Here is a 24,331-nt window from a genome sequence, read left to right as displayed (position 1 = left end):
TGGCAATCTGCTGTCGGAATCTCCACGGAACGACGAAACAGAAATTCCCGAAGTGTTCCTAAAGCGTTCCGGGAAAGACGGTTCCGTTTCATAGGATGCTGAGTGCCCAATAACCCAAACAACCCTGCCAGCTTATCCGAGATTCCGACGCGAGAGCAGCCCCTTCGGCGTCGAGCCGACACGCCGCGACGCGGCTCGTCGAATGGTGGGGGTTCCCGGTGGCGCGCGAAGGGTGCAGCGGGCGAAGTGGGCTGGTAGGGGGATAGATAGATGAATAGAGAGAGATAGGTCGAGGAGTGAGGGGCAGGGGGAAGGGAACAGTGGGTACGCAAAGGCTGGCGTGGCGAGCGACCATTAGGGAGCCGAACGGCCATAGAGACGCATCGTTGAACGTGCGTGCTGGCTTTTTTCTTGTATTTTCTTCCGTTGGCCACGGCTTCCGGCTCCGGGCTCCGCCGCGATCGGCCATTCCTTCCACGTGGATCCGCTTTGTGGCTATGGTCGTTTCTCGGGAGACAGTGGATCGTCGTTGGACCGTCTTAAAGAAATGTAGGAACAGTATTATCGTTGAGCGTGCAACAACAAATATTTGTATACATTTACACCTTTGCGAGTTGGAGAGATTATTAAGATCGTAAAGTAGAAGTGTTGTAAAATTAGAGGATAAAGGAATCGTTGATCTGGATGTAGATCAACGAGGTGGATGAATAAGAAATTAACCGTGTTTTTGTTTACTCGTTTTAGGGGAGGATGAGGAATGGAGCGATTCGGAGAAAACACCATCGGTGAGCAGTGGCGTGGAGGGCGGTGGATCAGCGGTTTCCAGCCCGATCGCGCCGGTCGTTGAGGAGGAATCGAGCCTGCCACCACCGCCGAGACTGAATCCCCCTTCCTCGTCGGTCGCGATCGTCAATTCGGCCGCGGAGGACATCAGATTGAGGCTCAGCGTGCTCTCTGAGGATGCTCGAAAACGGCTAGCTAGTCTTACCGAAGATATTGAGGTAAGACTATAATGACAACCCGTTTCCTCTTTTTTTATAACTCGGAACGTCAAGACCAGCAACACGTGGGTTTTAATATAATTAGAATCGTAATATCGTTCGAATACAATGTATGTATCTAATCATTATTTAATTTTCGCACTTTTCAGGTTGCTAGAAGCATAAGAGACCGACATGCTACCTCGAAGCCCAACCAGACGCGAGAGTCAAGTCCCAAAGACATGGACGAGGATTGTGGTATTGTCGTTGTTAAGGAGGAGGATTGTCAACCAAGATCGTCGTCTTCCTCGTCCTCCTCGATCCGAAGAAGGGAGTCCGTCTGCAGGAGAGATTCCGAGGACTCCTCGAGGCGATCCAACGCGGACGACCCACCTTTGGAGAAAAAGTTGAAACTTGACGACGAAGCGGCACCAAGACTGAGACTCAATGCTAGTCTGGCGACGGATCCTGCTCTTCGACCCGCGGCCGTAGCCGCGCTCACCGTCAAACCGGAGAACACCTCGCCGCCCAATCCTGTGCCACCTTTACCGGCTGGCCTCCAAAATGGTAACGCCAAATAAGTTCTGATCTATGCTAACCACTTAACACTTTATCGACCGGTAGCCTATTAATCGGTTGTCATGAAAATAAAAAATAAACAAGTATGCAAAAAATGATGGATGCAAATGGCGACATTCGGGATAATCTAAACTGTTCAATGGTTAACCTTTGAATGGCGTGCCATCTTAGCGACCACACGTCCCTCGTGGACGCATCTCTTACTTTCTTTGCGCAAACGTTTCAGCAATCGCGTCTGGTCGGTTGTTCGTGTTGCCAACCGACGGTAAGGAAACGATCACCGTGGAGCCAGCCAGACCAGCACCGTTAATCTGTCCGCCGTGCGGCATCCGCTTCAGTTCGGCGAGCACCCTGGAGGCGCATCGCACCTTTTACTGCGCCCATCGTCCACGGCTGGAGGAGGATACCGCGAACGACGAGGACGAGGAGAAGACGAACAAGTTCGAAGTGAGGAAGGCGTACGCCTGTCCCCACTGCTCGTACAGCGCGGACAAGAAGGTCTCCTTGAACAGACACATGAGGATGCACGCAGCGTCGCCAGCGCCGCCCACGATACCAGCGGCGCCAGTTCCAACCACCACGCCGGGTAGCGGCACCGCGACGGCTTCTAACGGCTCGTTGAACGAGGAGGCGGAAAGGTACTGCAGAAATTGCGACATCAGATTCAGCTCCCTCAAGACTTATCGGGCGCACAAGACTCACTACTGCAGCACCAGGCACGTCGTCAAAGACACGCCACCAACGACGAGCGCGGCTTCTTCGTCGGTGAAGGCGTCGCCACCGACGAGCGCCAGTCCTGGTGATTCACCGCCGCCGCAACCGTGCCTGGCGCTACCCACCAATCCCATTCTGATCGTGCCGTACTCCCTGTTCCGTGGCGCCAGCGTCTTGGCTGCACCGACTCTGCCCGCGCCGGACACCGCGTGCTTCCTTCTTCCAAACGGTTTGTTGTAATAGATACTTAGCTCTACGTACTTGTGATGTTGTCGACCAGCAGCATGATAAGTGACATTTCCTAACAGGCCATCTCCAGCCAATGACCAGGGGCCTCGCCGCAACAGCGCAAAACGCCGTGGTCGAACCTTCCCCGGTCCTTCGAGCAGCGAACAAGCCAACAACGCCGGCGTCGGTCGCAGCGTCGTCCACCTCGCCGCCGGGCTCGGCACCGCTCGATCTGAGCGTCCGAAAATCGCCGGCGCATCAGGACGAAAAGGAGAACAGGGTGTCGCCGTCTCCCTCTTCTCTGCCTCCGCCACCCGGTAGTCCGAGGTCCAGAGGAAGCGGTAGTCCCAGAGCGAGGTCGATCGGATCTACACCGTCGGCAGCTGGAACCGTTGCGCCACCTCCACCGACGGAGCTCGCCCTTAGACTGGCCGAGCTCCCACCCCCGCCTGTTCCTGGTGTCCTCGTCAAACAGGGCGTCTCGAGGTATGTTGACCCCGAAACTTTTCTAGCAAAAACTATAGAGCATAAACGTAGATAAGCGTAGAAAGTGTAGTTCTACTGTATCGTACTTCGAAAACCTCACCTTTAGTGGATGCTAAACATAAAAGTGTAAGACACTTCGCCCGAGAGTTTCTTTTGAGATAATTAACAGATGGTTCGAAATCGTTGAATTTCCCAGATGCAAAGAATGCAACATCGTGTTCTGCCGACACGAAAACTTCGTCGCGCACAAGAAGCACTATTGTCAAGCAAGGGAAACTACGGTCAGCAACAGTCCACCGCCACCCGGTACACCCTCGCCTCCTTTAGTCCAGCTTATCTGCGCCGCGTGCGGCATCAAGTTCGCTTCCATGGACAATCTGGTGGCTCATCAAGCGTTTTACTGTCCCAAGAGGCCAGAGCCTCAGGAACATCACTCGAGATGCACCAAATGCAAAGTAAGTTGTTCAGTCTGGTATGGGTTATTTATTTATCTATTGAAACAAACAAAAACGTTGATTACAATATAATATAAAAATGACTGATCTAACCGCGCGGTACCACTTATTTGATTTAATCGGGTTGAACGATGAAAACGAAATTTTGAGCTAGAATCTTTCCTATTTTATACTTGTTTGTATTCGTATAGGCTATAATAGAACCCGGAGGCACGCATACGTGTACCAGCGGACCGACAGGTGGTTGGAGGTGTCCCGTATGCGGCGCGGTTAGTCCAACAGCGGGGGCTGCTCAGCGTCACATGGACGCGCATCAGGGTGTCAAAGCTTTCAGGTGCACGATCTGTCGTTACAAGGGAAACACGTTGCGTGGTATGAGGACGCATATCAAGATGCACTTTGAGAAACGCGGAACCGACCTGCAGGTAAGGAGAAGTGGCGCGTTATTATCCTTTTGCTACTTTGTGATACAAGTATCCCACCTATACACACGTAGGAAATGTTTAAATGTTATAAATGGTGAATTTGAAAGAAAGCGTTCTCAAACTAAAAGTGGACCTTCTTGCTCCCTGTTGGATATCAATCGATATAAAGTGTTTCTTCAATTTATTCAGATTTTCTAAAACATAGCATAGTACAGTAATGATTCTTATTGCCTTAAACTACAGGATATTGGGTACTCGGTTGAGAAGCGTATATATAACAACCGAGGGGTCGGAGGGCTTGCGAGAGCGCGATCCCTCTGGTGGCGAGTACAGGAGGTTACCGATTCCAAGGGGGATTCCCCCAGTCGGAGATAGAAATGGTCGACTTACGAATCACATCTGGGATTCGTTTTAAGAATCGTTACTATACAATAATGAAGACCAAAATATTTCACGTTTCTTTTTCATAAAACCTTTTAAATAATCGTATCGTTCTTTTATATTTCAGGAAGAAAATTATATAACGTGCGTGCTCGACGACGAAACGGTCCTACCGACACCGGAACCCCCGCCAGCCACCACTCCCGAAGAAGTCCCAGCGGAGGTGCAGATGAACGGTAAGACCGAGATTCGAAAGAGCCCGCAGCCACCGCCGCCTCCGCCGCCGCCGACGGTGACGAGCAAGGTGAAGCAGGAACGCGAGGACACGCCTCCGCCGGAAGAGAGTCTGGACCCCAACAAGAGCGGTCCGCGTTACTGTCGGTCCTGCGACATCAGCTTCAACTATCTGAGCACATTCATAGCTCACAAAAAGTTTTACTGTTCGAGCCACGCCGGCGAGGCGAGCAACAACAACAACAACAACAACAACAATAACAACTCGAGCAGCCACGCGACAACGCCTCCGAGTGGCAGGACCGAGGCGTCCGTACTTTAAAAACTCTCAGGATGTTCTTAGATGTTGCTAGCAGGACAACTCAACGGGACTGTTAATTGTTGCCAGTTTATATAAATATATATATATATATATATATATACATATATATCTATTATATATATATATATATATACAATATACATGACAGAACTACCGACTATACGATTTAGACAACTACCGTTGTGTGATTTCTGTTGATCCAGGGAATTGTTTGTACTTACAAATTGATTCAACCGACGCGTTGTACATATGCGTGCGTAGACACGGAGTTACGGAAGGATAAAAGAGCGACGTTTTTAATAGCAGCGATATTTTAGGTGATCGTGGTAGTGGCGTTTGGTAGTTCGCTTTGGATTGACTGGGATGCAAAGATAAAAGAAAAAAAAAAAAAATGAGCGTAAAAATTATACGAAGTAATACCAAAGTGAGGCTGCCGAATGAGACACGTCCTGTATATGAAGGATCGTGGTTGCGGTTGGGTTTAAGCGAGAATGCGGGGAAAAATTACGGCTGGGCCTCGAAAGCCACGATCTACCGATACAAAGGTGTGCAATCTCATGACTCTTCAATAATCTCGTAGCTGTAACTAATTAATCGACATACCTAAGGAATTACGGATAATAAAGATGAGTGTAAAATGTTGTACAGTAGACGAGTAGAGTATTAACGGAACGATAGTAATTATCCTGAATGATACCAATCTCAAGCTTGTGAAAACGCTAAGTTGCAATATGACATTTAATATATTATATATAAATATATAAATATGAATAAAAAACGATTTCATGCCCATAAATCGCGCTCATACTCTTCGGGGAGTAAGTACGTTGATAAATGTATCCATAGACTGCCATAACAATTGGGAATCATTTCCTGTCGTTTGCCAATCGTCTCAAATGTATCGCGGGAGAAAGGGAACGAAAATTCCCTATGACTCTCCGCGGATTCAGGATTCGGTGTAATTGGATTCTTACCAACGCATTTGCTTCGTACATACAATCAAAAAGCATCGCGTGTACTTACTTATAAACAAGTAACGATTCGTTGCGAGCGCGTAAATGTAAAAATTAGAATTAAGGCCAGTGTTACACGTATACGCAGCGTACTATTCATATCATATAACGAGTTCGTTAATGGCATCAATTTTCCCACGTGCGAATTTCGACAATGAGAAAATAAAGGATGTTAATCTGCGCATTGTCGCAGAACGCGACAGCGTATCCAAAAATCTCAGTTAATGTAAAATTGTTTACGTATTTCGACGAATAGAATAGCCAGATAAACGCGAAATATTCGCAAATACTTTTATAAAAGTAATTGTTACGTTATTTACGGGCCTGTACTCTTGCTGATCGCTGTCTAAAGGAAAGCAGGATTCACGATATTCCATTAAAAATAAATACAAAAGATTTGATAATGCATCACGGAGTAGCTATTCTTTATTACTGAAAACTTGTAAATCTCTATCTGGTACTTCCAACAATTTGTTATACATTATAAATCTGGTATATTATTATATGCCATATCGTCGAAAACGGTTCTTTTTCTAAATACCTATACACCTTCCTTTGTCACTTCGACGTCTACGTTTACTTTTATTGTTTTTATTTTGATAGATGAATTTTACACACAAGATATATCTATATAAATATGTAATAAATATATAGACATAAATAAAATTCTAAGACCTTTATGACCCTTACTTCTATGCAATGAAAAAAAATAATTTAAAGTCGTAGAACTTGTGTTTGAAAAACAACTTTAACTACAAAACGAAACGCGTTCTATTTACTGATCTAAATTACTTTAAATAGTATGAGAAATGAAAATGAAAACTAATTCTAGTAAAAGTATAGTTGCGATAGTCGCTGTTTAACCACTTAATTTTACCCAGTAGAAAAGAACTTATGTATATTCGCTAAGAATTAATAGAATGACATTGGCGATGTGATATTCCATCAGTTGACAGTCACTTGTATCATTTTACCAGTCAAAAGACTTTATATCTCGTGACTTTTTTTTCCACTTACCAGTGTACAATTAATCTAATCTATGTTCTTCACATCTAGTTTACATATTCATAATCTAACATTATCTTTAGTATCGCACTGAAGTTCAATACAGTTTGTATCGGAATCACTATGCTTATCCGATTCCTCGTATACATATTCCCCACTGTTGTCGCTAAGATCATCAGTATCCTCATCCAATACTTCCTTTACCTTCGCCTTATATTTCGCGTATTTATACCCATAAGCTTCTACATCCTTTTCACTGACTGCATAAACAAAATCATCTTCGCTAGACAAATCAGAGTCTTCTTCTATTCCCATATTCATAACAGCTTGTCTCATGTCATCATCATCAATTGATTTTTCAGAGTTATCAGAATCAGGATAATCGTTTCTCCAGTTAGACTCTGAATTAGAATCCTCTGATTCGCATTCAACGTCAGAGTGAGTATTATTTCTATAAGTATCAAATACCAATTCTTGATCAAACGGATGCACGGATACCATATTATCTACGTGCAGCTCATTTTCAGTTTGTCCATAATACAAATCATATACATAGTCCTCACTCTGTAAAACATATATAGTTATATATATATTATAATAAACTGATATTAACAATATTAGTTAATATCAGTTTATAAACGTAGGACTCTATAGCTAATATCAACAAATAATTATATACATTTCCCGCGAATTGCTCCTCTGGAATGGCACATGAGATACAGTCCTCTACATCTATTACCGTCATAACCTTGTCTTCTAATTCTTTTGGACCAGAATTATCCAAGGACCGAATACAATTGATTACTTTATAACGATTATTTGCCGAAGCCTGTTTTGTTTTTTCCCGTGCTTTCTTTAAAATATCAACAGAATGATGTTTGAAATTCGCTTTCAATTCATCTTTCTTCAAAGCTTGAATTATGTGTTCAACAACATTATCTTCCTAATATAAAGGAAGAAATATGTTAGCTTAAATTTTAAAATAATTTGTAAAATTTGTATTAAATAATTACTAAAATCTCTTAAATTCGACCTGATTCTTAACAGTCCCGGCAAATGTAACAACCGTCGTCAGTGGTACAGACGCAGCTGATTCTACTGCTTCTTCGTTTTCTGCTGTTTTAATTCGTTTGCACGCAATTAATAATGCATTTAATGGCTCGTCGTCGTGTCTACGTTTCACGCGTAATACCGCTGTCATTTTTATATTGTTCCTTAAAAGTCACACTTGAAAAGAATGCTCACGCGTTCCAAACAATCACAGAGTATTTTGTACTTCGTCTAACCTGATTTAATGGTTAAACCTGTTTCGCTGATTTCTTTGATGTTGGCGCTACGATGCAACTTGTCCCATTTTGAGGTTAGGATCGGTCTTAGCAGTCGACATATCGATTATCATTCGCTGGTCTGGTCTGGTCAGCAACAACGCTGGCAGGGCGTAGAAATTCTCGGTATGTTTTCGACTTGGTATTTGTTCGTTTTCTTTACATTAAACGACTCATGAAAGCCTGATCGCTGGTTTCGCTTAAAATGAAGCGTTAATGTTATTGCAAAGTATGGCGCAATCTATTTTCGACGCTTTAACAGGTAAAACTTTTCTATCATAGAAATAGGTGGGGTTAACCAACAAGAGTATTCTATTTATCTTTCTTTCTGAAAGAAAATTGGGATAGCATTTCATGCACTTAAGATCGTCATATTTCGTACTTTACAGGCGTATCTTTGGACAGTCCTGTGCAATCGTTATTAGAGTCTCAGACTCTAATAACTGAGGTTGATCACTCAGGTAGGTTTTTTAATGAAATAATTTTGATAACCTATTAATTGATCATTTTTACCTTATGAAAGTTTCACGTAAACGAATTTACAATAAAGGGTTTTATATATTTTATTTAGTGATAGATCAGGATGAAGAAGATATATTTCAGTGCGGGAAATGCAAAAGCCAGTTTACATCGCTGCACATGTTTATATTGCACAAAAGGGCCCATCAGAAAACGCATGAGGAAACCATAGATCTGAGTCAATTTTTAGTGAATGATGAAAGCCAACCTGTTCATACAGAAGAAAATGATCAAGATACATCGCAATACAATCCACAACAAACATTTGTTCAAAATGATCAACTTGGTGAACCAATTATACTCGAAGAATCAGACATGCTCTTTAGGTCAGCTATAAATGGTTACATTCTAAATATATATTTTAAAATATATTCTTTATAACAAATGATAAATATTTTTATAATAGCATGGATCAAGAGGGTGCTAGTTATTTTACAACAGATTCCTCATTTAGTGTTCCAATTATATTGAGTTCAGAAAGCTTGGATCCTTTTGCAAACTCGACTATTCCATCTGATAATGAGCCCATGAATGACGATTCAAGCGATGTATCTCAAGTTTTACCCAGTGATATTTCTCAAGAGCACACCATTAACAATTCAGAAAAGGTTGATATACAAATGACTGAAAATTCATTAATAGATTCAGATACTATTGCTAATCAAACACAAAATTTAAAAGTATGTACTTCAATGGCTTAACGAGTCACTTTAAATATGAATTTTTTGGTTTCTCTAATTGAAATATTTCATTGCAGTACAAATGCGGTTACTGTAACAAACAGTTCGCGAAAAAATTTTATTGGCAACAACATGAACGTTCCCACACAGGGGAAAAACCATATCAGTGCGTAGTATGCGGACGTGCGTTCGCACAAAAATCCAACGTGAAGAAACATATGTCGTCCCATAAAGTTTGGCCCGGCACTGCTATACACTCTTTACCCCCTGAGGTACTTTAAAAATTTTTTCATAAACTTGCAATTCTTTTTTTGCATCTCTCTTTTTAATAGTTCATGAACATTGATAGGTACCTCCGGATGGAAGCATAGACCGTACCTATCACTGTCAGTTTTGCAAAGAAATATTCGATTCGTACAAAGCTCTAAAGGGCCACCTTATAGTCTCTCACTTAGCACTAAAAGTGTACAAATGTGTGCAAAGTAGCTGTAGCATGATGTTTTCCGAACTTGAAGATTTCTTGGAACATACCCGCAGTCATAAGAGATCAGAATATCGTTGTCATGTGTGTGGTGGAGTATTTAATACTCTGTCTGATCTTGGGCTACATCAATATACTCATTCCGTCCAAAAACAAAAAACAACAGAGAAATATTACTGTTGCTCTATTTGCAAGTCCTCCTTCTCGAATTTGGAGGCTTTGCAACATCATACCGAAACTACAACACACGATTACGCCTGTCTGCATTGTGGAAAAAGTTTCTTGATCGAACGATTTTTAAGGCGTCATTTAAAAACGCACGCCTCATCCGCGCGATTTGCCTGCGAAGATTGCGGGAAGGCCTTTAAAACTGAGCAATATTTAGCCAATCATAAATTAATACATAGCGAGGAGACACCGTTTCTATGTCCAGTGAGTAATTTTACGGTGGATTTAAAAATCGTTAAATTTCATCGCATCCCTAATTTATACAATTTTTCTTATCATATAGCACTGTCCAGCTAGATTCAAACGAAAAGATCGTTTGGGTCGCCACATGCTGATTCATGATTTAACAAAGAGATTAAAGTGCCCCTTCAGAGGTTACTTAGGTTGCATGAGTGAATTTTCGCGACCTGATAAATTAAAGCGTCACCTTCTGACGCATAGCAATATCAAAAGATTTAGTTGTAGTCATTGTAATCGTAATTTCCATCGGGCACAAGCTCTTAAGCATCACGAGATGAATAAGCATAGTTTGAAATGCGAAATTTGTTCACACGTAAGTGTCATGCTATAAGTGAACCGATAAAAAATAGTTAAAGCAGAAATTCACTTTTTAAAATATTCGCTACAGGCATTTAAAACTAAAGAGCAGTTACTGACTCATAATTGTGACCAGTCGAACGAGACTAAAAAGCACTCGAGCTCACAGTTACCTAAGAAAGCTTCTGGATCATTTAAACCAAGGAAACCTACTCCAAAGAGACAAACATCATCAAAGACTGCAATTGGACTTGCTGATAAGGAGAAACTAGAGAAATTTAAGGCTGATGAATTACAAAGAAAAGTAAGAAAAAGAGTCAATATTTAATTCAAATTACAGTGATGCCTTAGAAATTGGTCAGGATTTCCACTTAAAAATACCTATTACTACTCACTCGCACTTTCTGAAAAAGAGGTACTATACAGCGATGACTTGATGGCTAGGCACGCCGATTGGCCGTAGCTTAATAGCGACGCCTGCTCTCACACGCATTGTCATTATGGCTGAGTCGCTCACAACTACAATTCCATCGCGTGACAAAGGACGCGAACGAAACGTATAGAGATAGAGTAAGATAGAACAAGACTGAGAGTCATTGGCGCAACCGTACGCTCAAAATACTAGCCATGAATAGAACAAAAGTGTATCTCTTGTAGTTATGGAGATCCTACTACTATGTAACGTGACGTCAGAGCGGGCCTCTATGGTGGGAATAAGGCGGCGCGTAGACCTTCTCTCCTTGCCCTTGCCCCGTTTAGTTTATAGGTGCCTAGCCAACAAGTCATCTCTGGATAGTACATGGGATTTCCTAAAACTCTACCTCTCTCCAACTTTGACCAGTTTCGGTCCTGAACGTCGGCCAATATCCAGGTCATTACTGTAGTCGTTTAAAATTGACAACGTTTTAATCCTTTTTTGGTGTTTTAGATTACCTCCGAAACGTTAAAGTCTGACGATTACAAAGATGAAATTTGTACCAAAAAAGTAGAGAATATTTCTATATCAAAAGAAATTGGTTCAACGATCGAAGTACTCATTAGATCTGATGCAACGGACAATGAAATCAAACGCAACATTGATACATATTCGGTACAACAGATAGGCGAATAGAGTTTTTAAATATATTTTTTAATTGTATTTAAATTATAATATAGTATAGATTGTAGATAAGTTGTCATAGTACGTGCAATGGGATCATTGGCAAACTGCAAGTTGCATTTTATAATAGCATATAATATTTTGTAGTTTACATATCTGTGATAATTGTATTATAAAATATATTAATATAAGTAACTTATATCTATCTTAAGTATTTTTAATGTCGCCTTCCTTAGGTTATTTGGAATTTATGGATGTATTAAAAGAAAAGGTGTTTGTATCAATATCTATGTTTAATTTAATTCAAACCAATTTCCCATACAGCGTTTAATACATTTTGTGTTTAATGCACTTCCTACTGAATCGATACAGGATGCAGTGATAGCATACTTCGTAAAGACTAGGTTGTAATCAAAAGGAAGTGGTTAGTAAAACCACATTACCACTTCCTTTTTTACATTAATATTTTTTGTGTCGAGTTCAGTAGAAAAAGTACTGCAACCCTGTGCAGTTGGGAAACCAATATTATTTTGTAGTGTTAATATAAACACTTTCATAAAACATTGAAAATCAGTATAGTAAATTAACATTTGAAAAATGCCTTCGCGAGACTTTTATCAAGTCGCTAATAAGGACGAAGGAGAAGCTGCACAAGCAGATCAATCTTATAGAAGTTGTGTTCTGGCATTATTAATATTTTTCTTTTTGTGTATTATTCTAATACTTGTCAGTTTACCGTGGAAAAGAAATCATACTTACGATCGTGAATATCAAGATGATAATTGGGGTATAACGCAGGTAAGTTTCTTAAGAGTATAATTCTGGAATAGAGGTAATAAAAATAATTCTATCGATATAGCACCATCATTATGGTCATAAGCATCATGCAGGGAGAACGACAAGCACAACGGAATCGAGTTATTTGAACAACGGTACTTTTTTAAATAAATCGGTCGAACTAGAAATAACTTCGGAATTTGAAGTATCCACGGAGAACTTTAATGTGATAAATATTACAAATTCTACGTACAGATCAACTGAATTCGAAGAGCTCGTAAATGTTGAAACTTCCACAAAACAAGAAATACCAACACCCACAGTAACTGACAAACAATTGCACCAAGTTTCTTCGACTGATATGAACACGTTACTCGAGAACGTTAATGCTACAGATACAAGTACTTCAAATTTAACTACAGAAAAATACAGTGAGGAAAACGTTAATCGATCCGAAATCGATACCACGCAACTTTCCACTTCCACGGATATAAATTTTGTTAGTAAAATTACTTTCTCAGGCAGTTATGATATTACAACAGGCAATGTTAACGAATTAACGACCAAAGATGAAGAAAGTAATATAATTGAAACTACGACAGACAATGTTATGGAATTAACGACTAAAGATGAAGAAAGTACTATAATTGAAATTACTTCTTCTGTTCTGAATGCAACTACCGATTTTACAACGATAAGTACTGTACAAAATAGTACTACAGGAAGACCTATAACCACGACTCCGCGGGATCTACTTAATGAAAACCTGTGCCTAACAGGCGAATGTAAAAATATAGCTAGCAAAATGCTATCTTACATGAATCATACGGCCGATCCGTGTGAAGACTTTTATGAATACGCTTGCGGTGGGTTCGAGGCAAATCCACAGACTATAGAAGTGGATTTAGAAAATGCAGCCTATCAGCGTATATTACGTTCGTAACGATTCTTATTTCTAAACATTTCTAAACAAAGGGCGTTTTTCAACATTCAATATGTAGGAACAGTAGTATTTGCACATCCACAATACATACTTGTTTAAGCAAATAGTTGAATAAAACGCAAAAAATTGTCTCCATTTCAAGGTCACTTTAAGTATCAAAGAGCGAATCAAATTAGACACTATTTAAATCACTAATAGGAGAGCAGACATTATTATTTAATTAATTAGATCGAAACTTTTAACATGTTACGTAAATAGACCATATATTAATAGACATCTTAGTCTTCGTCTATAGATCTAACATTTATTTCTCTGCAACCTTAAATTTTTTGAAGGTCGTTCTACGTAAATTTTAAAAATACTTTTTAACATCTCGACGACATTGAAAAAATACATGACATTGAAATAACTATGAGGAAAAATACAAACACTTCTTCTTTACAAATATAATATTACTTATCTAATCCAAGATCCTAAATAAAAAATAGAGTATACTAAAAATCTGTTTAACAACTATATGCTTTCAAAATTTACCTTAGAACGTTATGTACATATATAATTTGATCTACTAAAAGCAAAACATTTAAATAACTTTCTGTTTTGAAGATATGAAGAAACATTTTAGATATACAGTGAAAACTCGATAAATGTCGCTAATCCGGGTCCGGTCAGCAACACTTACGGAATAGGAGAATCGTCTTTCGAATTTGATTGTAGTTTGCCGACGCTTCGAACGTAGAAAGAGTCAGTAGCTAAAGAAGAAAGAGGGACTGAAACTCGGATTTATCGCCCCAGTTTAAATATCCGCGTCAGTGTGACCACAGTACTGCACAGAAGAAAGTTTTTTATTTTTTACTTTTTGTTAATAAAAATTTCACTATCATGTTGGGGAGATTTCTCTGATTAAAATGAGGCTAAACACGATATAAATCGGTCAATATTTGGTAGCATAATATTGAATTAAATATTGTACTTGCGAGTCTTTCTCTCTTTATTTATCCTTCTTGTGCTGTCCTTTTCTATGTTCGGAAATATCAAAGAACGACGCATCGAGGTGCTGGCTACATTTATCGAACGGGAGGTAGCTATTTTCAAACGGAACGGTTCCACCGTTTCGTAAGTGATCAAAAACTGCAACACTTATGAAATAGGGGGTTTCGTTAGCTACCACTGTTCGATAAATGTACCAATCCACTGACCTTGCGAAGATACGAGTACACAATATTTAATTCAATATTATGGTAACAAATATTGGCCGATTAATATCGTGTTTAGTCACATTTTAATTAGAAAAATCTTCCCCACATGATAGTAAAATTTTTATTAAAAAAAAGTAAAAAATAAAAAACTTTCTTCTTGTACAGTAGTGTGGTCACACTGACAGGGACATTTAAACTAAGTGACGAAGGCAATAAAGATTTTTAAAGAAAGCCGCTACGTCTCCGGTTACACTTCGCCTCACTGGTTCAAGGGGGATCCCCCTAGTGGTGGGGATAAAAATGTATCATTTATGGAACAGCTCTTGAGGACATTTATCGAGTTTTCACTGTAATTTGAAACAAATTTTTATTCAAAACTTTTCGTATACCTCTGTGAAATTATGTACTCTAGAAATGTCTTTAGAAACTAAAAATTAAAAAAAAAAATTATACTGTACTATCGTTTTGATAACTGAAAACCCGTAATGCTTAAAGGTAGTTGATAAAAGATTCGCGCTTACGTCTGTAACATTTCTTTATATCTTCACAACCACAACCACCCTATACAGGGTATTTGGCCATCCCTGGGAAAAATTTTAATGGGGGATTCTAGAGGCCAAAATAAGACGAAAATTAAGAATACCAATTTGTTGATGGAGGCTTTGTTAAAAAGTTATTAACGTTTAATGTTTCGCCCGTACTGAATTTTTTTCTCGAAAATGCGCAGGATTTCGGGGGTATGTCTATTCACCAAAAATGATTGTAATTGACCCCCGCAAACGAAAATAATTTTTCCAGAACGATTTGAAATTTTTTTTCCCGTCGAAAAATTTCACACCTCGAATTTTTTTCTAGAAAGTGGGTAGGATTTCGGGGGTATGTCTATTCACCAAAAATGATTGTAATTGACTCCCACAACCGAAAATAATTTTTCCAAAACAATTTGAAATTTTTGAATTTAATTGTTAATAACTTTTTAACGAAGCTTCCGTCAACAAATTTGTATTCTTGATTTTCGTCTTGTTTTGGCCTCCAGAATCTCCCATTAAAATTTTTCCCAGGAATGGCCGAACACCCTGTATACATATGTAAGTTTCATTTAATTTTCAGGACAAGCGCAAGAGGACATCGACGATGAGAAGTCCCGTATTTTCACTAAGTATTACAACAGTTGCATGCAATATGAGAACGTTGATTTTATTGAAAGGATAAAGCTGGGTATATGAAGGATATCTAACTACTCTCTAACTTGAATATATATACATTTAATGTACAATTGATAATAATATAACATCTTCGTTACAGCGAAAGAGGTGTTAGACAATGTTGGAAAGTTTTATACTGTCGAGAACTGGCCTCAAAATCGTACAGACTTCACCGAACTAGTTGGTACATTATTATTACACAACAGGTAAGAAATTCATGCAAGACGACTGTACAAAAAGACCGCGCGTTGCGTATACTCGTATATTTTTTTTGCGTCTTTTAATATTCCAGCGCATTATTGTTCGACATCGCTCCAGATCTTAATGAGTATTCTCCGAAAGTATTCACCCTTAAAATAGGCCCTGCGGCGTTAAAAAATCCCTTCGATACAGAGGAAACGGAGGATGATCCCTGTTACGCAAATCGACACGAAAGAGACCAAGAAATGGTTGATTTAGGGAAGCTGTACAAAGAATACAAAACGTGTAAAGTACGGATATGTACATGAATTCGTTAAAAAATATGCTCTATCATTGAGAAATCTAATCGCGTTTCCTTATATTCGATAGAACAATACAGAGACATTTATAAATTCCGTCACGGAAGCCTTGAAAGCACTCGGCGTTTTCAACGAGTTGAGCAATTCGTATAATATCTCCCAACACGTGCATACCACGGTCATCAACATCGATTTTGAACTCGTGCAAAACTTTTTTGCAGTAAGTCAGTCAAGATTTCATGTTACATCGAATATTTCTTCAACCCAATTAAATTCAGATCAATGACATGTCGTACACCTGCAACGTTGCGGTACCTAATTAGGAGAATACTGTACAATATTACACTAATTTCATCAAGTCCAAATTAAAATCTATATTTCATTCTAAAGCTTATTTTTGTGTCGTCGAAACATTATGGAAATTTAATTTTTTACGAATTTCTTAAATCAGAGTCTACATTTGCTGTATAAGATATCTCGACAGTTTTCACAACCACGGTTAATTACTCCTTCTGTTTCAGAATTATCCATCTAAGGATAAGATACGTGAGGCGTATCTGATGAAAAATTATACCCGCGTTTCGATCGAAGATCTGCAAGCAAATTTTGGCGTCGTAAGATATAAGTTTATGTATTCTATTGGTTAACCACAGTCAGGTCAAAATTAATTTTGACCACTCAATGTCATTGAGCGACTGTCTGGCACCATACTGTTCGACTACACTTTAGTTCATGTCTCAAACAAGGGGACAAAATAGCATATGAACACTTTAAGCGACCGAGTTTTATCTGGCTATATATTACTCAATGAAATCGATATATTCTATAATATATGTTATAGATAGACTGGACGAGATTGATTTTTATGTTAACGAAAGAAAAGATTCAGCCAGAAGTTAATGTACAAGTCTACTTTTACGATGCTCTGATTCAAGGATTGAAAAATCTTGAGGCGTTCGAAGCTAAAGACGCGATAGGATTAAACAATGCATTGTTAGGATTATATGCACACGATGTATATCACAAGGTACGGCTCTGTCTATGATTAATGTTTGAATTGTTTTTCAACATATCCTTTTTTTCTTTTAGTTTGTTTTGTCAAAACATACAAATCCTAAGGAACAGTGCCTTCGTATAGCTGCCAATGTTCTAATTCCAGAAGCTTCAAGCTTGTACATTTCCTCATTTTCAAACGATGAAATCCTATACATGAACATAACTGTAAGAATTCACACTTATACAGATATGTAAAGGGTGTCCCACAAAGTATAGTACTACCAAACAAGAGATAATTCTATATATATATAAAAAAAAAAGGTGAATCATAAATGAAAAATAAATTTTTTTTAAACAACATTTTTTGTTTTGTTATTGAAAAAAAATTTTATTCTTCTTTTCCGATTTACTTTTTCGTATGAAATTACCTCTTGCTTGATAATAGTACACTTTGCGATGCATCTTGTGTATATGTACATATTGAAATTCTTTAGAAATATAATTTTAAATAACTAACTACTACTGTACAAATTAATAGATACGTAGTTTGTTCGAAAAACTGAAAGAAACGCTAAAATTAAAAGTAGAACAGGCAGAATGGGTAGCAGAAGGGCGTAACACTTTGGTTGCGAAAATAAATGATCTGAAAGTGACCATACCGGATATTTCGTATTTTACTAATAGCACCTCGATTTACAGAAAAACTCGCGCGAATAAGGTACGAAAAAACGCTTTAATTTTCAGGTCTGTTGACGTATACATAAATACATGATACGATTCTTAGGAAATCTAATGTCTTTGACATGTAAAAAATATTTACATTAAATAATATTTTAACTATCACGATGTTTAACTTTAGGTAGTTTTATCAGATAATTATTTCAAGAATTCTGTTACTTTAATGAAAAGAAATCGAAACCTGACATATACGGAATTATTTACAAATCCGGGTAATCCTGAACAAATGTAAGATTTTACAATTAGAAGTGTACGAAACATTTATGAGTTACTCTAATAAGCGAATTAATATATAGTTGGACGCATTACGCAACACCGTTCCAATCCAAAGGACTTGCAATTTACGGATTAAATCTCATTGTGATACCATTTGGTGTGATCGACTGGTCCACGAGATATAACCAAACCCAGTTCGATTATATAATATTTGGAACACTTGGTAATGTGATAGCACACCAAATTGCCCATCACTTTGACGCAAATGGTATTTAAACAATATGTAATAATCGTAATGTCACAGTGACTAACGTTGTAACATTTATAACGATAGATCTTTAAGAACGTTAAGAAAGTTTTATCATTCAAAAATATTCAACAATATACCTTACTGTACGCCAGGTATCTATTATTGGAATGGAACTCGCGACGCCAAGTACTCTCTATTAAATGACGATTTTACAAACCTGATTTTTGAAGAATACATTTACTGTCAAAGGAATAATCCTTATGGAAGTCCTATAAACATGATGATACCATCTACAGGACAGACTGTGTCTTACGAGGTGAAATTGTACTTTCTTTTCCTCTATAAAACTGTTATGATGTACAAATATTATTTTAAAGTAAAACGTTCAATTAGGATACGCTGTTGAAAAGTAACCACTATTCTTTCGCAAAAACTTTTCAGATTTCGCAATTGACGCTAAATGAACGATTATCCGAAACGATGGGGCTGAGATTAGCATACGATACTTTAGATCGATTGAGATCTTCTAAGGAAGTTCTACTTCCATGGCTTGAACTTGCTTCTGATCAGTTATTCTATCTGACCTATGCACAGGTACTTTTGTTACAACGAAATTTATGGCATTATCATTTTTAAATCTACAACTATTAAGACAATTACCATAAACTGAACTTTTCATTCACGATCTTCACAGATGCACTGTGCGAAGTCACCATTTACATCGTCATATATATCTCTGTACGAGGACGAGCAGTTACCGAGTCGCATTCGTATCTTTGTTTCTGCGTCTAACAGTAGATTTCTAGGTGGCATTTGGAAATGTGCAGAGGGTTCAGGAATATTACCTAGTCACACTTGCAACGTATTTCCATATCTTGAGTTAAGCGATACAACCAGTGTACCTGCGACGCGTAAATGATATAGCGACTGACTTTTATGAGGAAGAGTGATCCGAGTGGTCGCGACGCTTTTCATTTATTCTCAGAAATGAGATATCTTTTGTTTCATAACATTCACACTTAACAGACGCAATATGGAGAAAGTCAGATAAGCTCATGCATTCATCAGAAACCTACTAAAATTAAATACTCCCCTCTATATTATTTTATAATACGACTAGAAAGTTTAATAGTGTAAACACTTCACCCTTAAGTCGGTCGTTTTTTGTTGCAAACCTGTTCACAATTGCTTCTTCTCCAGCACAGATTTTGTAGAGTGAACCATACCCCCTAGAACAGATATTGATTGCTACAACTCTACATTACTTTAGCATTTATTGAACCAATGATGAACTGAGCTCTGATAAAATATTTGTACTATTTCAATAATAAATACATAAACATATACAGTAACTCAAAAATACTTTTAAGCATGCACTCATATTCATGAATGTTCACAAATTATTATTACACTTACTATATATTTTTCATTGCTGCAAGTATGACACAATACGAATGTAAATACAAATTTGTGCTCTTCAATATTGAGGACATAAAACAAATGTATCCGTGACACAATTTCTCCTGCTTTGATACCATTCATGTCAGTTAGGTAATGACTAGAACGTTTAGATGGCACACTTGTTTTATATTTAGTAGTTGTTAATTATAAATCAATAGCTCAGTACACTATCAGCTTAATACGTTATTTATGCTTCAAAAGAATCTAGTAGACATAAACACATACCACTGCTATGGGTTACGTCCACATGGCTGTTGCTTAACTGGGTAATTGACTGTTTTGAAGTAGCTTTCTTTTCCGTCTGAAAAGACGAGAGCCATGCAGGAGGCATAAAAGAAACCACAAATAATCATTCAGTTAGTTACAAAATGAATAATAACTCAACTCCAAAGAAAAAGACACATACCTCAAAGTATTGGTGCCATAGAACACAGCCATAAACACAGAGAACTGAGACTAGGGATTGGCAAAGTAACCATAAAAGAATGTTCAATACTTGGGTACGCTCAAATAATGCAGCACCATGTCGTATACACAGTAATGCTTCTGTAAGCATAATTGCACCATAGACCCAACACTGAGTCCCTACTCTACTACATGCTGGATCTGTTACATACATGTAGTATTGCCTATAATTCATATGTAAATATCATCAAGAATATTCTATAACCTTGTTAAGTAATGAGCAAAGTCTAGTTTATATTTTATCAACCAAGAATTCTCAAAGATATCTCATTTTTTAAAGCTCTAAAGGAAAAGAACTATTTAAAAAATTTGTATACACTTAATGCAAATCTAACATTTTTTATATTATGACCCTTGCCTACCTAACAGATGGCGCAACAATTATTCCAACTAGTACCAATCTTGACACAACAAAAGGATGAGAGGGTGGAAATTCATACACGTGCTTCAAGAAAAAAGTATTCAGCTCCGAAACCTGCCAGAAAATAACCAACTGACACAGTGCAACAAATCGCATGTATGTGCAATTTGGATCCAACCATCTAACAGCAGTCCAACTGCCAGGTGTAAATTGTAGCATTGCTCTCTTCAACTTTCCAGTAGTGCTCTCAATGTCACGAATGCTTACCCATTTATATTCTCGCATTTCCAACAAAGAGCAAATTTTTAATCCGACCCAGATCCCGAAACCATTACAGACAACTACATCGAGTATAAAAGCGTCCCACCAGCACTCAATAAAATTTGGTAGTAAATGGGCAAATGCTATTTCTGTTACTTCCCACATAACACTGATAGCCCAAAGAATACCAAGATGTCGAATGAGTATTGCTTTAAAAGTCCATCCTAAGAAATGAGCTACCGCAAAAATGTCTAAATGATTCCATATCTTCTCTAATGTAATATCTGAACAATTAACACCATATTCTTTGTCCATGTCGATATGAAATGACGCTAAGCCTGGATCGATCCACACAAAGATTTTTCTCACTGTATCATAATCTTGAAACAGCAAAAACAACAGGCCCATTAAGTATAATACACTACAACCAAATACGAGGCTCCAAACAACCGGATGAGGTCTTGTAAATGGTCCATTTGGAAATGTGAGTACTGATACGATTAGAAAAAAAAATATGATGCATAGTATTCCAGCCCAAATGTTGTCCTCGACATTATTAGTATTCCTGCATTAAATTAACATGAATATTTACAGAAATTTTACATTCGTATTATGAGAACAAAATCAGAATCAGAATATTCAATTACCTAGTGAAGGCTGAATATATTACAGCACCAATCGCAATGAGGAGCAATGTAATGCTATGAGGCTTGTAAAAAAATTGAATAGAAATATCATCGACCGGTCTCTCATTAATACTTGGAAAACTGTCTGTGCCGTGTCGTAATTTGTGCCCTTCAATATTGTCCGCGCTACTCCGGCAATTCACAACCTCATTTTCGTCACTCTTAACAAGCCTCTCCAAAAGACCGTCACCCTTAGATTCTTCGTTAGTTGGCATCCTCGTGAAGTAATTAATCGTTTCAAATTCGTATTCTAATCATTTCACGCGTTTTTTCGCCACGTTTTCACCTCGCAGTTTCTACGTATCGCTTACACGCTATTGAGGAATTTACAAACCACTCTGTCGCAGACGAATAGCGAATCAGGCAGGAAAGTACTACGATGATCAATTCACTTCTGGTTGCAAATCTGCAGTTAAATAAAAGAAAGAAGATTTGACCAATCGTCTTGCGAGTATGTCAACTAATTGAATGTATCAAACAACTTTTTTATTTTTCCCGTTCAAGGGAAAAGTCACCAACGTTGCTATCTTAGTTTTTTAAAACGTAGTTCGGTTTTAGGCGCGAAGGTGCTTGGCGGAAGTGTAGAAGAATTACGCGCCCGACAAACGACTTTAACTTGATAGAACCTTTAACCTATACATAAGACGTACAAATTGATATGGAATAACAATGCTCTATCAATAATTTCATATGTCAAGATTAAAACAATTTATTAATCCAAAGATTACACTTTTATTTATTTATGATATATTTCATGACATTCTGGAAATCAGTTTTAATACATATTTAACTAGTATGTTATATTTTTAGTTTTAAGTCACTTTTAGGAATCTCGAATATTTTTGGGATCTCACACACCCCTAATTGCAACGTATGTTGTTTGCTCTAGATATATCAATAGCACATTACTCGAACTAAATTTAATCATATTTCATATTTCACATTTCAAAAATATACATACATTATTATAAATAAGTGTGTTAAATTTTTAATGAAATAGTTGTCACCTAGGAGCACAATGTGATAATACTTCTTGTATATAGTTACCTAACTATTCATACAGAACTGTTTGTACATAACATAATAATTATTATTCTTACCTTAACTAGGTTCAGAAAAGTGACTCTTCATCGTACAAAGAAAGTATATTAATAAACACCTATAAATACATGACCAAGAAGTTACAGGATAATCAAGACTTTCCAAACGATCAAGACGATTAAGACTTAAATCAGTAAAGATTTCCAAGATTTCTAAGGCTTCGAATTAGATTCGAAGTAATTCGATTTTTCCGCCATTTTATAGATTTGAAGTGATTCGAAGTGTTCCAAATCCCATCACTAATAATAGGTCAATTCTGTATCTTGTCCGTACTTTCTATGTTTGCTATAAAACACGGACAACTCTTTTTCTTTAAACGAAGAGCAATTTTTAAATCTCAGATTTTTTACAAAGTTGGTATTTTGGTTCGTGTGACACGAATTCCAATAAATGATATGTCTTGTTACGTCCCGAGATAGCGGTTTAGGGAAAAAGGTCGGTGGGTTGGTGCCCGTGGAGCGCTGAACCGCTCTGCTCGGCGAGACGCGCAAAAATCAAACTACTAAGTATGTTTGAAAAAGGGTTGGTAAAAGTTTATTCGTCTTCGTCTCGATTGTTAGATACAACTTGGTTGACTTTTAAAATCGATCTAATCCTCCGCGGAAATCTTCTCGTCGTCCTCGGTGTTCATCCCTTCTCCGGAATATTCCTCGATCCTCCTTCTGGATTGTCCTGGTCCAATCGGGGTTTGTGCCTTGCCCCATCCATCCGGATCGTCTTCGATCGATGATCCACCCCCGAGCCGAGTGGAGGTGGAGGTTACGCGGCCATGTTGGAGCGGGCGCGCGTGAGAGAGAGCGTGGGAGTCGAGAGAGAAAACGAGGCTAGCGGCCTAAACAACCCTTAAGAGAATTTATGACCCTTGTGAAAGTAAACGAAACTCGAAGCGAAGTGTCGCGAGGCCCTGCTGTGTGTCAAGACCATTGAAACTCTTAACGGAAATAGCTAATTTGGCACGGTCCGTAATAAACAAAAAGAAGGAACGACGGAAACTCCGATGTGTCGTGGTCTTTAGAAAATAAACTAAGTATCTGAAAAGAAGTGCCTTCCTTTCTCTCTATCTTCCCCAGCTTAATCGCCCACGTTGAAAAACACACAATCGTATTGTTTATTACAATACGCCGGTCCGTTTGGATTTCGCTCCTAACTAAAACGCAGTTACATGACTCTGCACTCGACGGTGAATAATCGGGTTACAATTAATTCCCGTTGTGGCGCTATGTGCATTAAACCTACGTTCACGTGATAACGTAACACCTCCCTTCTTATACAAAAAGGTGTTTTGATAAAACAGCTTTTAGGTAAACGCCGATATTCATTATTATTATCCTGTGGTAGGTCGGTGTCCGTTACAATATTTACGCGTACAATATTCTCATGCTTATCATGCCTCCATGTTTTCGAAATTACTTACTACTCGCAGAAAAAATAGTTAATATTTCCCGGTACAGATGCTTATCGAAATATAAAGTTAATAATAG

At 38.2% G+C, this 24,331-nt stretch overlaps 5 protein-coding genes across 7 annotated transcripts in view; 3 read left to right on the top strand and 2 right to left on the bottom strand.

Moving 5' to 3' along the window:
• The window catches only part of LOC122397475 (zinc finger protein ush), a 341,099-nt gene extending 336,232 nt beyond the window's left edge, over positions 1 to 4,867 (top strand). Inside the window, exons 2-8 of one of the 2 annotated variants that reach the window (XM_043396630.1) lie at positions 745 to 1,001; positions 1,151 to 1,547; positions 1,786 to 2,502; positions 2,582 to 2,987; positions 3,184 to 3,442; positions 3,634 to 3,867; positions 4,376 to 4,867. In XM_043396630.1, coding sequence (XP_043252565.1) covers positions 745 to 1,001; positions 1,151 to 1,547; positions 1,786 to 2,502; positions 2,582 to 2,987; positions 3,184 to 3,442; positions 3,634 to 3,867; positions 4,376 to 4,804 — 2,699 coding nt within the window. In that variant the 3' untranslated portion in view covers positions 4,805 to 4,867. The remainder of the gene's footprint in view (positions 1 to 744; positions 1,002 to 1,150; positions 1,548 to 1,785; positions 2,503 to 2,581; positions 2,988 to 3,183; positions 3,443 to 3,633; positions 3,868 to 4,375) is intronic. The other variant, XM_043396631.1, reaches the window with a different exon arrangement.
• Positions 4,868 to 6,225: 1,358 nt separating this feature from the next.
• Positions 6,226 to 8,161, bottom strand: LOC122397479 (probable RNA polymerase II nuclear localization protein SLC7A6OS). The gene is made up of 3 exons (XM_043396636.1): positions 7,856 to 8,161; positions 7,502 to 7,765; positions 6,226 to 7,386 (listed from the first exon to the last, which is right to left on the bottom strand). Exons 1-3 carry the CDS (start codon positions 8,021 to 8,023, stop codon positions 6,883 to 6,885), a joined length of 936 nt encoding a protein of 311 aa, XP_043252571.1. The 5' UTR covers positions 8,024 to 8,161; the 3' UTR covers positions 6,226 to 6,882.
• A 56-nt stretch (positions 8,162 to 8,217) lies between these two features.
• LOC122397476 (zinc finger protein 341-like) lies at positions 8,218 to 11,703 on the top strand. Its single transcript, XM_043396632.1, has 9 exons — positions 8,218 to 8,409; positions 8,537 to 8,608; positions 8,719 to 8,992; positions 9,073 to 9,346; positions 9,424 to 9,618; positions 9,696 to 10,259; positions 10,339 to 10,608; positions 10,684 to 10,896; positions 11,521 to 11,703. The coding sequence occupies exons 1-9, from the start codon at positions 8,364 to 8,366 to the stop codon at positions 11,701 to 11,703; spliced, it is 2,091 nt and encodes a 696-aa protein (XP_043252567.1). The 5' UTR covers positions 8,218 to 8,363.
• Positions 11,704 to 12,069: 366 nt separating this feature from the next.
• Positions 12,070 to 19,458, top strand: LOC122397328 (endothelin-converting enzyme 1-like). The gene is made up of 15 exons (XM_043396444.1): positions 12,070 to 12,489; positions 12,551 to 13,403; positions 15,721 to 15,828; positions 15,916 to 16,021; positions 16,108 to 16,306; positions 16,386 to 16,535; positions 16,837 to 16,929; positions 17,157 to 17,342; positions 17,405 to 17,536; positions 17,850 to 18,029; positions 18,171 to 18,277; positions 18,346 to 18,533; positions 18,668 to 18,831; positions 18,957 to 19,109; positions 19,210 to 19,458. The coding sequence occupies exons 1-15, from the start codon at positions 12,289 to 12,291 to the stop codon at positions 19,432 to 19,434; spliced, it is 3,045 nt and encodes a 1,014-aa protein (XP_043252379.1). The 5' UTR covers positions 12,070 to 12,288; the 3' UTR covers positions 19,435 to 19,458.
• A 148-nt stretch (positions 19,459 to 19,606) lies between these two features.
• On the bottom strand, positions 19,607 to 22,100 carry LOC122397329 (phosphatidylserine synthase). 2 transcript variants are annotated; one of them, XM_043396445.1, is made up of 5 exons: positions 21,711 to 22,100; positions 20,804 to 21,628; positions 20,383 to 20,605; positions 20,202 to 20,277; positions 19,607 to 19,744 (listed from the first exon to the last, which is right to left on the bottom strand). In XM_043396445.1, exons 1-5 carry the CDS (start codon positions 21,962 to 21,964, stop codon positions 19,695 to 19,697), a joined length of 1,428 nt encoding a protein of 475 aa, XP_043252380.1. In that variant the 5' UTR covers positions 21,965 to 22,100; the 3' UTR covers positions 19,607 to 19,694. The 2 variants fall into 2 exon arrangements, with proteins under 2 accessions (XP_043252380.1, XP_043252381.1); XM_043396446.1 differs by lacking the exon at positions 20,202 to 20,277 and having other exon boundaries at positions 19,608 to 19,744.
• Positions 22,101 to 24,331: the final 2,231 nt, after the last annotated feature.

The sequence above is a fragment of the Colletes gigas genome, unplaced genomic scaffold (genome assembly GCF_013123115.1).
Source record: "Colletes gigas isolate AHSC1104 unplaced genomic scaffold, ASM1312311v1 Colletes_gigas_Sc00009, whole genome shotgun sequence".
Lineage (NCBI taxonomy): Eukaryota > Metazoa > Arthropoda > Insecta > Hymenoptera > Colletidae > Colletes > Colletes gigas.
Note: the sequence above shows the minus strand (reverse complement) of the source record. Positions and strands in the feature narration are given on the sequence as shown.

Excerpts from the sequence above, each read along its gene's own strand:
- LOC122397329 (XM_043396445.1), bottom strand. The coding sequence starts at position 21,964 with ATGCCAACTAACGAAGAATCTAAGGGTGACGGTCTTTTGGAGAGGCTT. Across the intron at positions 20,606-20,803 it reads ATTGTTGCGCCATCTGTTAG|GCAATACTACATGTATGTAA; the intron begins GTAGGCAAGGGT and ends TATGAATTATAG. Across the intron at positions 20,278-20,382 it reads TATGGCACCAATACTTTGAG|ACGGAAAAGAAAGCTACTTC; the intron begins GTATGTGTCTTT and ends TCGTCTTTTCAG.
- LOC122397479 (XM_043396636.1), bottom strand. The coding sequence starts at position 8,023 with ATGACAGCGGTATTACGCGTGAAACGTAGACACGACGACGAGCCATTA. Across the intron at positions 7,766-7,855 it reads CCGGGACTGTTAAGAATCAG|GAAGATAATGTTGTTGAACA; the intron begins GTCGAATTTAAG and ends CCTTTATATTAG. Across the intron at positions 7,387-7,501 it reads AGGAGCAATTCGCGGGAAAT|AGTGAGGACTATGTATATGA; the intron begins GTATATAATTAT and ends TATGTTTTACAG.
- LOC122397328 (XM_043396444.1), top strand. The coding sequence starts at position 12,289 with ATGCCTTCGCGAGACTTTTATCAAGTCGCTAATAAGGACGAAGGAGAA. Across the intron at positions 15,829-15,915 it reads TATTGAAAGGATAAAGCTGG|CGAAAGAGGTGTTAGACAAT; the intron begins GTATATGAAGGA and ends TCTTCGTTACAG. Across the intron at positions 18,832-18,956 it reads GACAGACTGTGTCTTACGAG|ATTTCGCAATTGACGCTAAA; the intron begins GTGAAATTGTAC and ends AAAACTTTTCAG.
- LOC122397476 (XM_043396632.1), top strand. The coding sequence starts at position 8,364 with ATGTTATTGCAAAGTATGGCGCAATCTATTTTCGACGCTTTAACAG. Across the intron at positions 8,410-8,536 it reads TATTTTCGACGCTTTAACAG|GCGTATCTTTGGACAGTCCT; the intron begins GTAAAACTTTTC and ends CGTACTTTACAG. Across the intron at positions 8,993-9,072 it reads GAATCAGACATGCTCTTTAG|CATGGATCAAGAGGGTGCTA; the intron begins GTCAGCTATAAA and ends TTTTTATAATAG.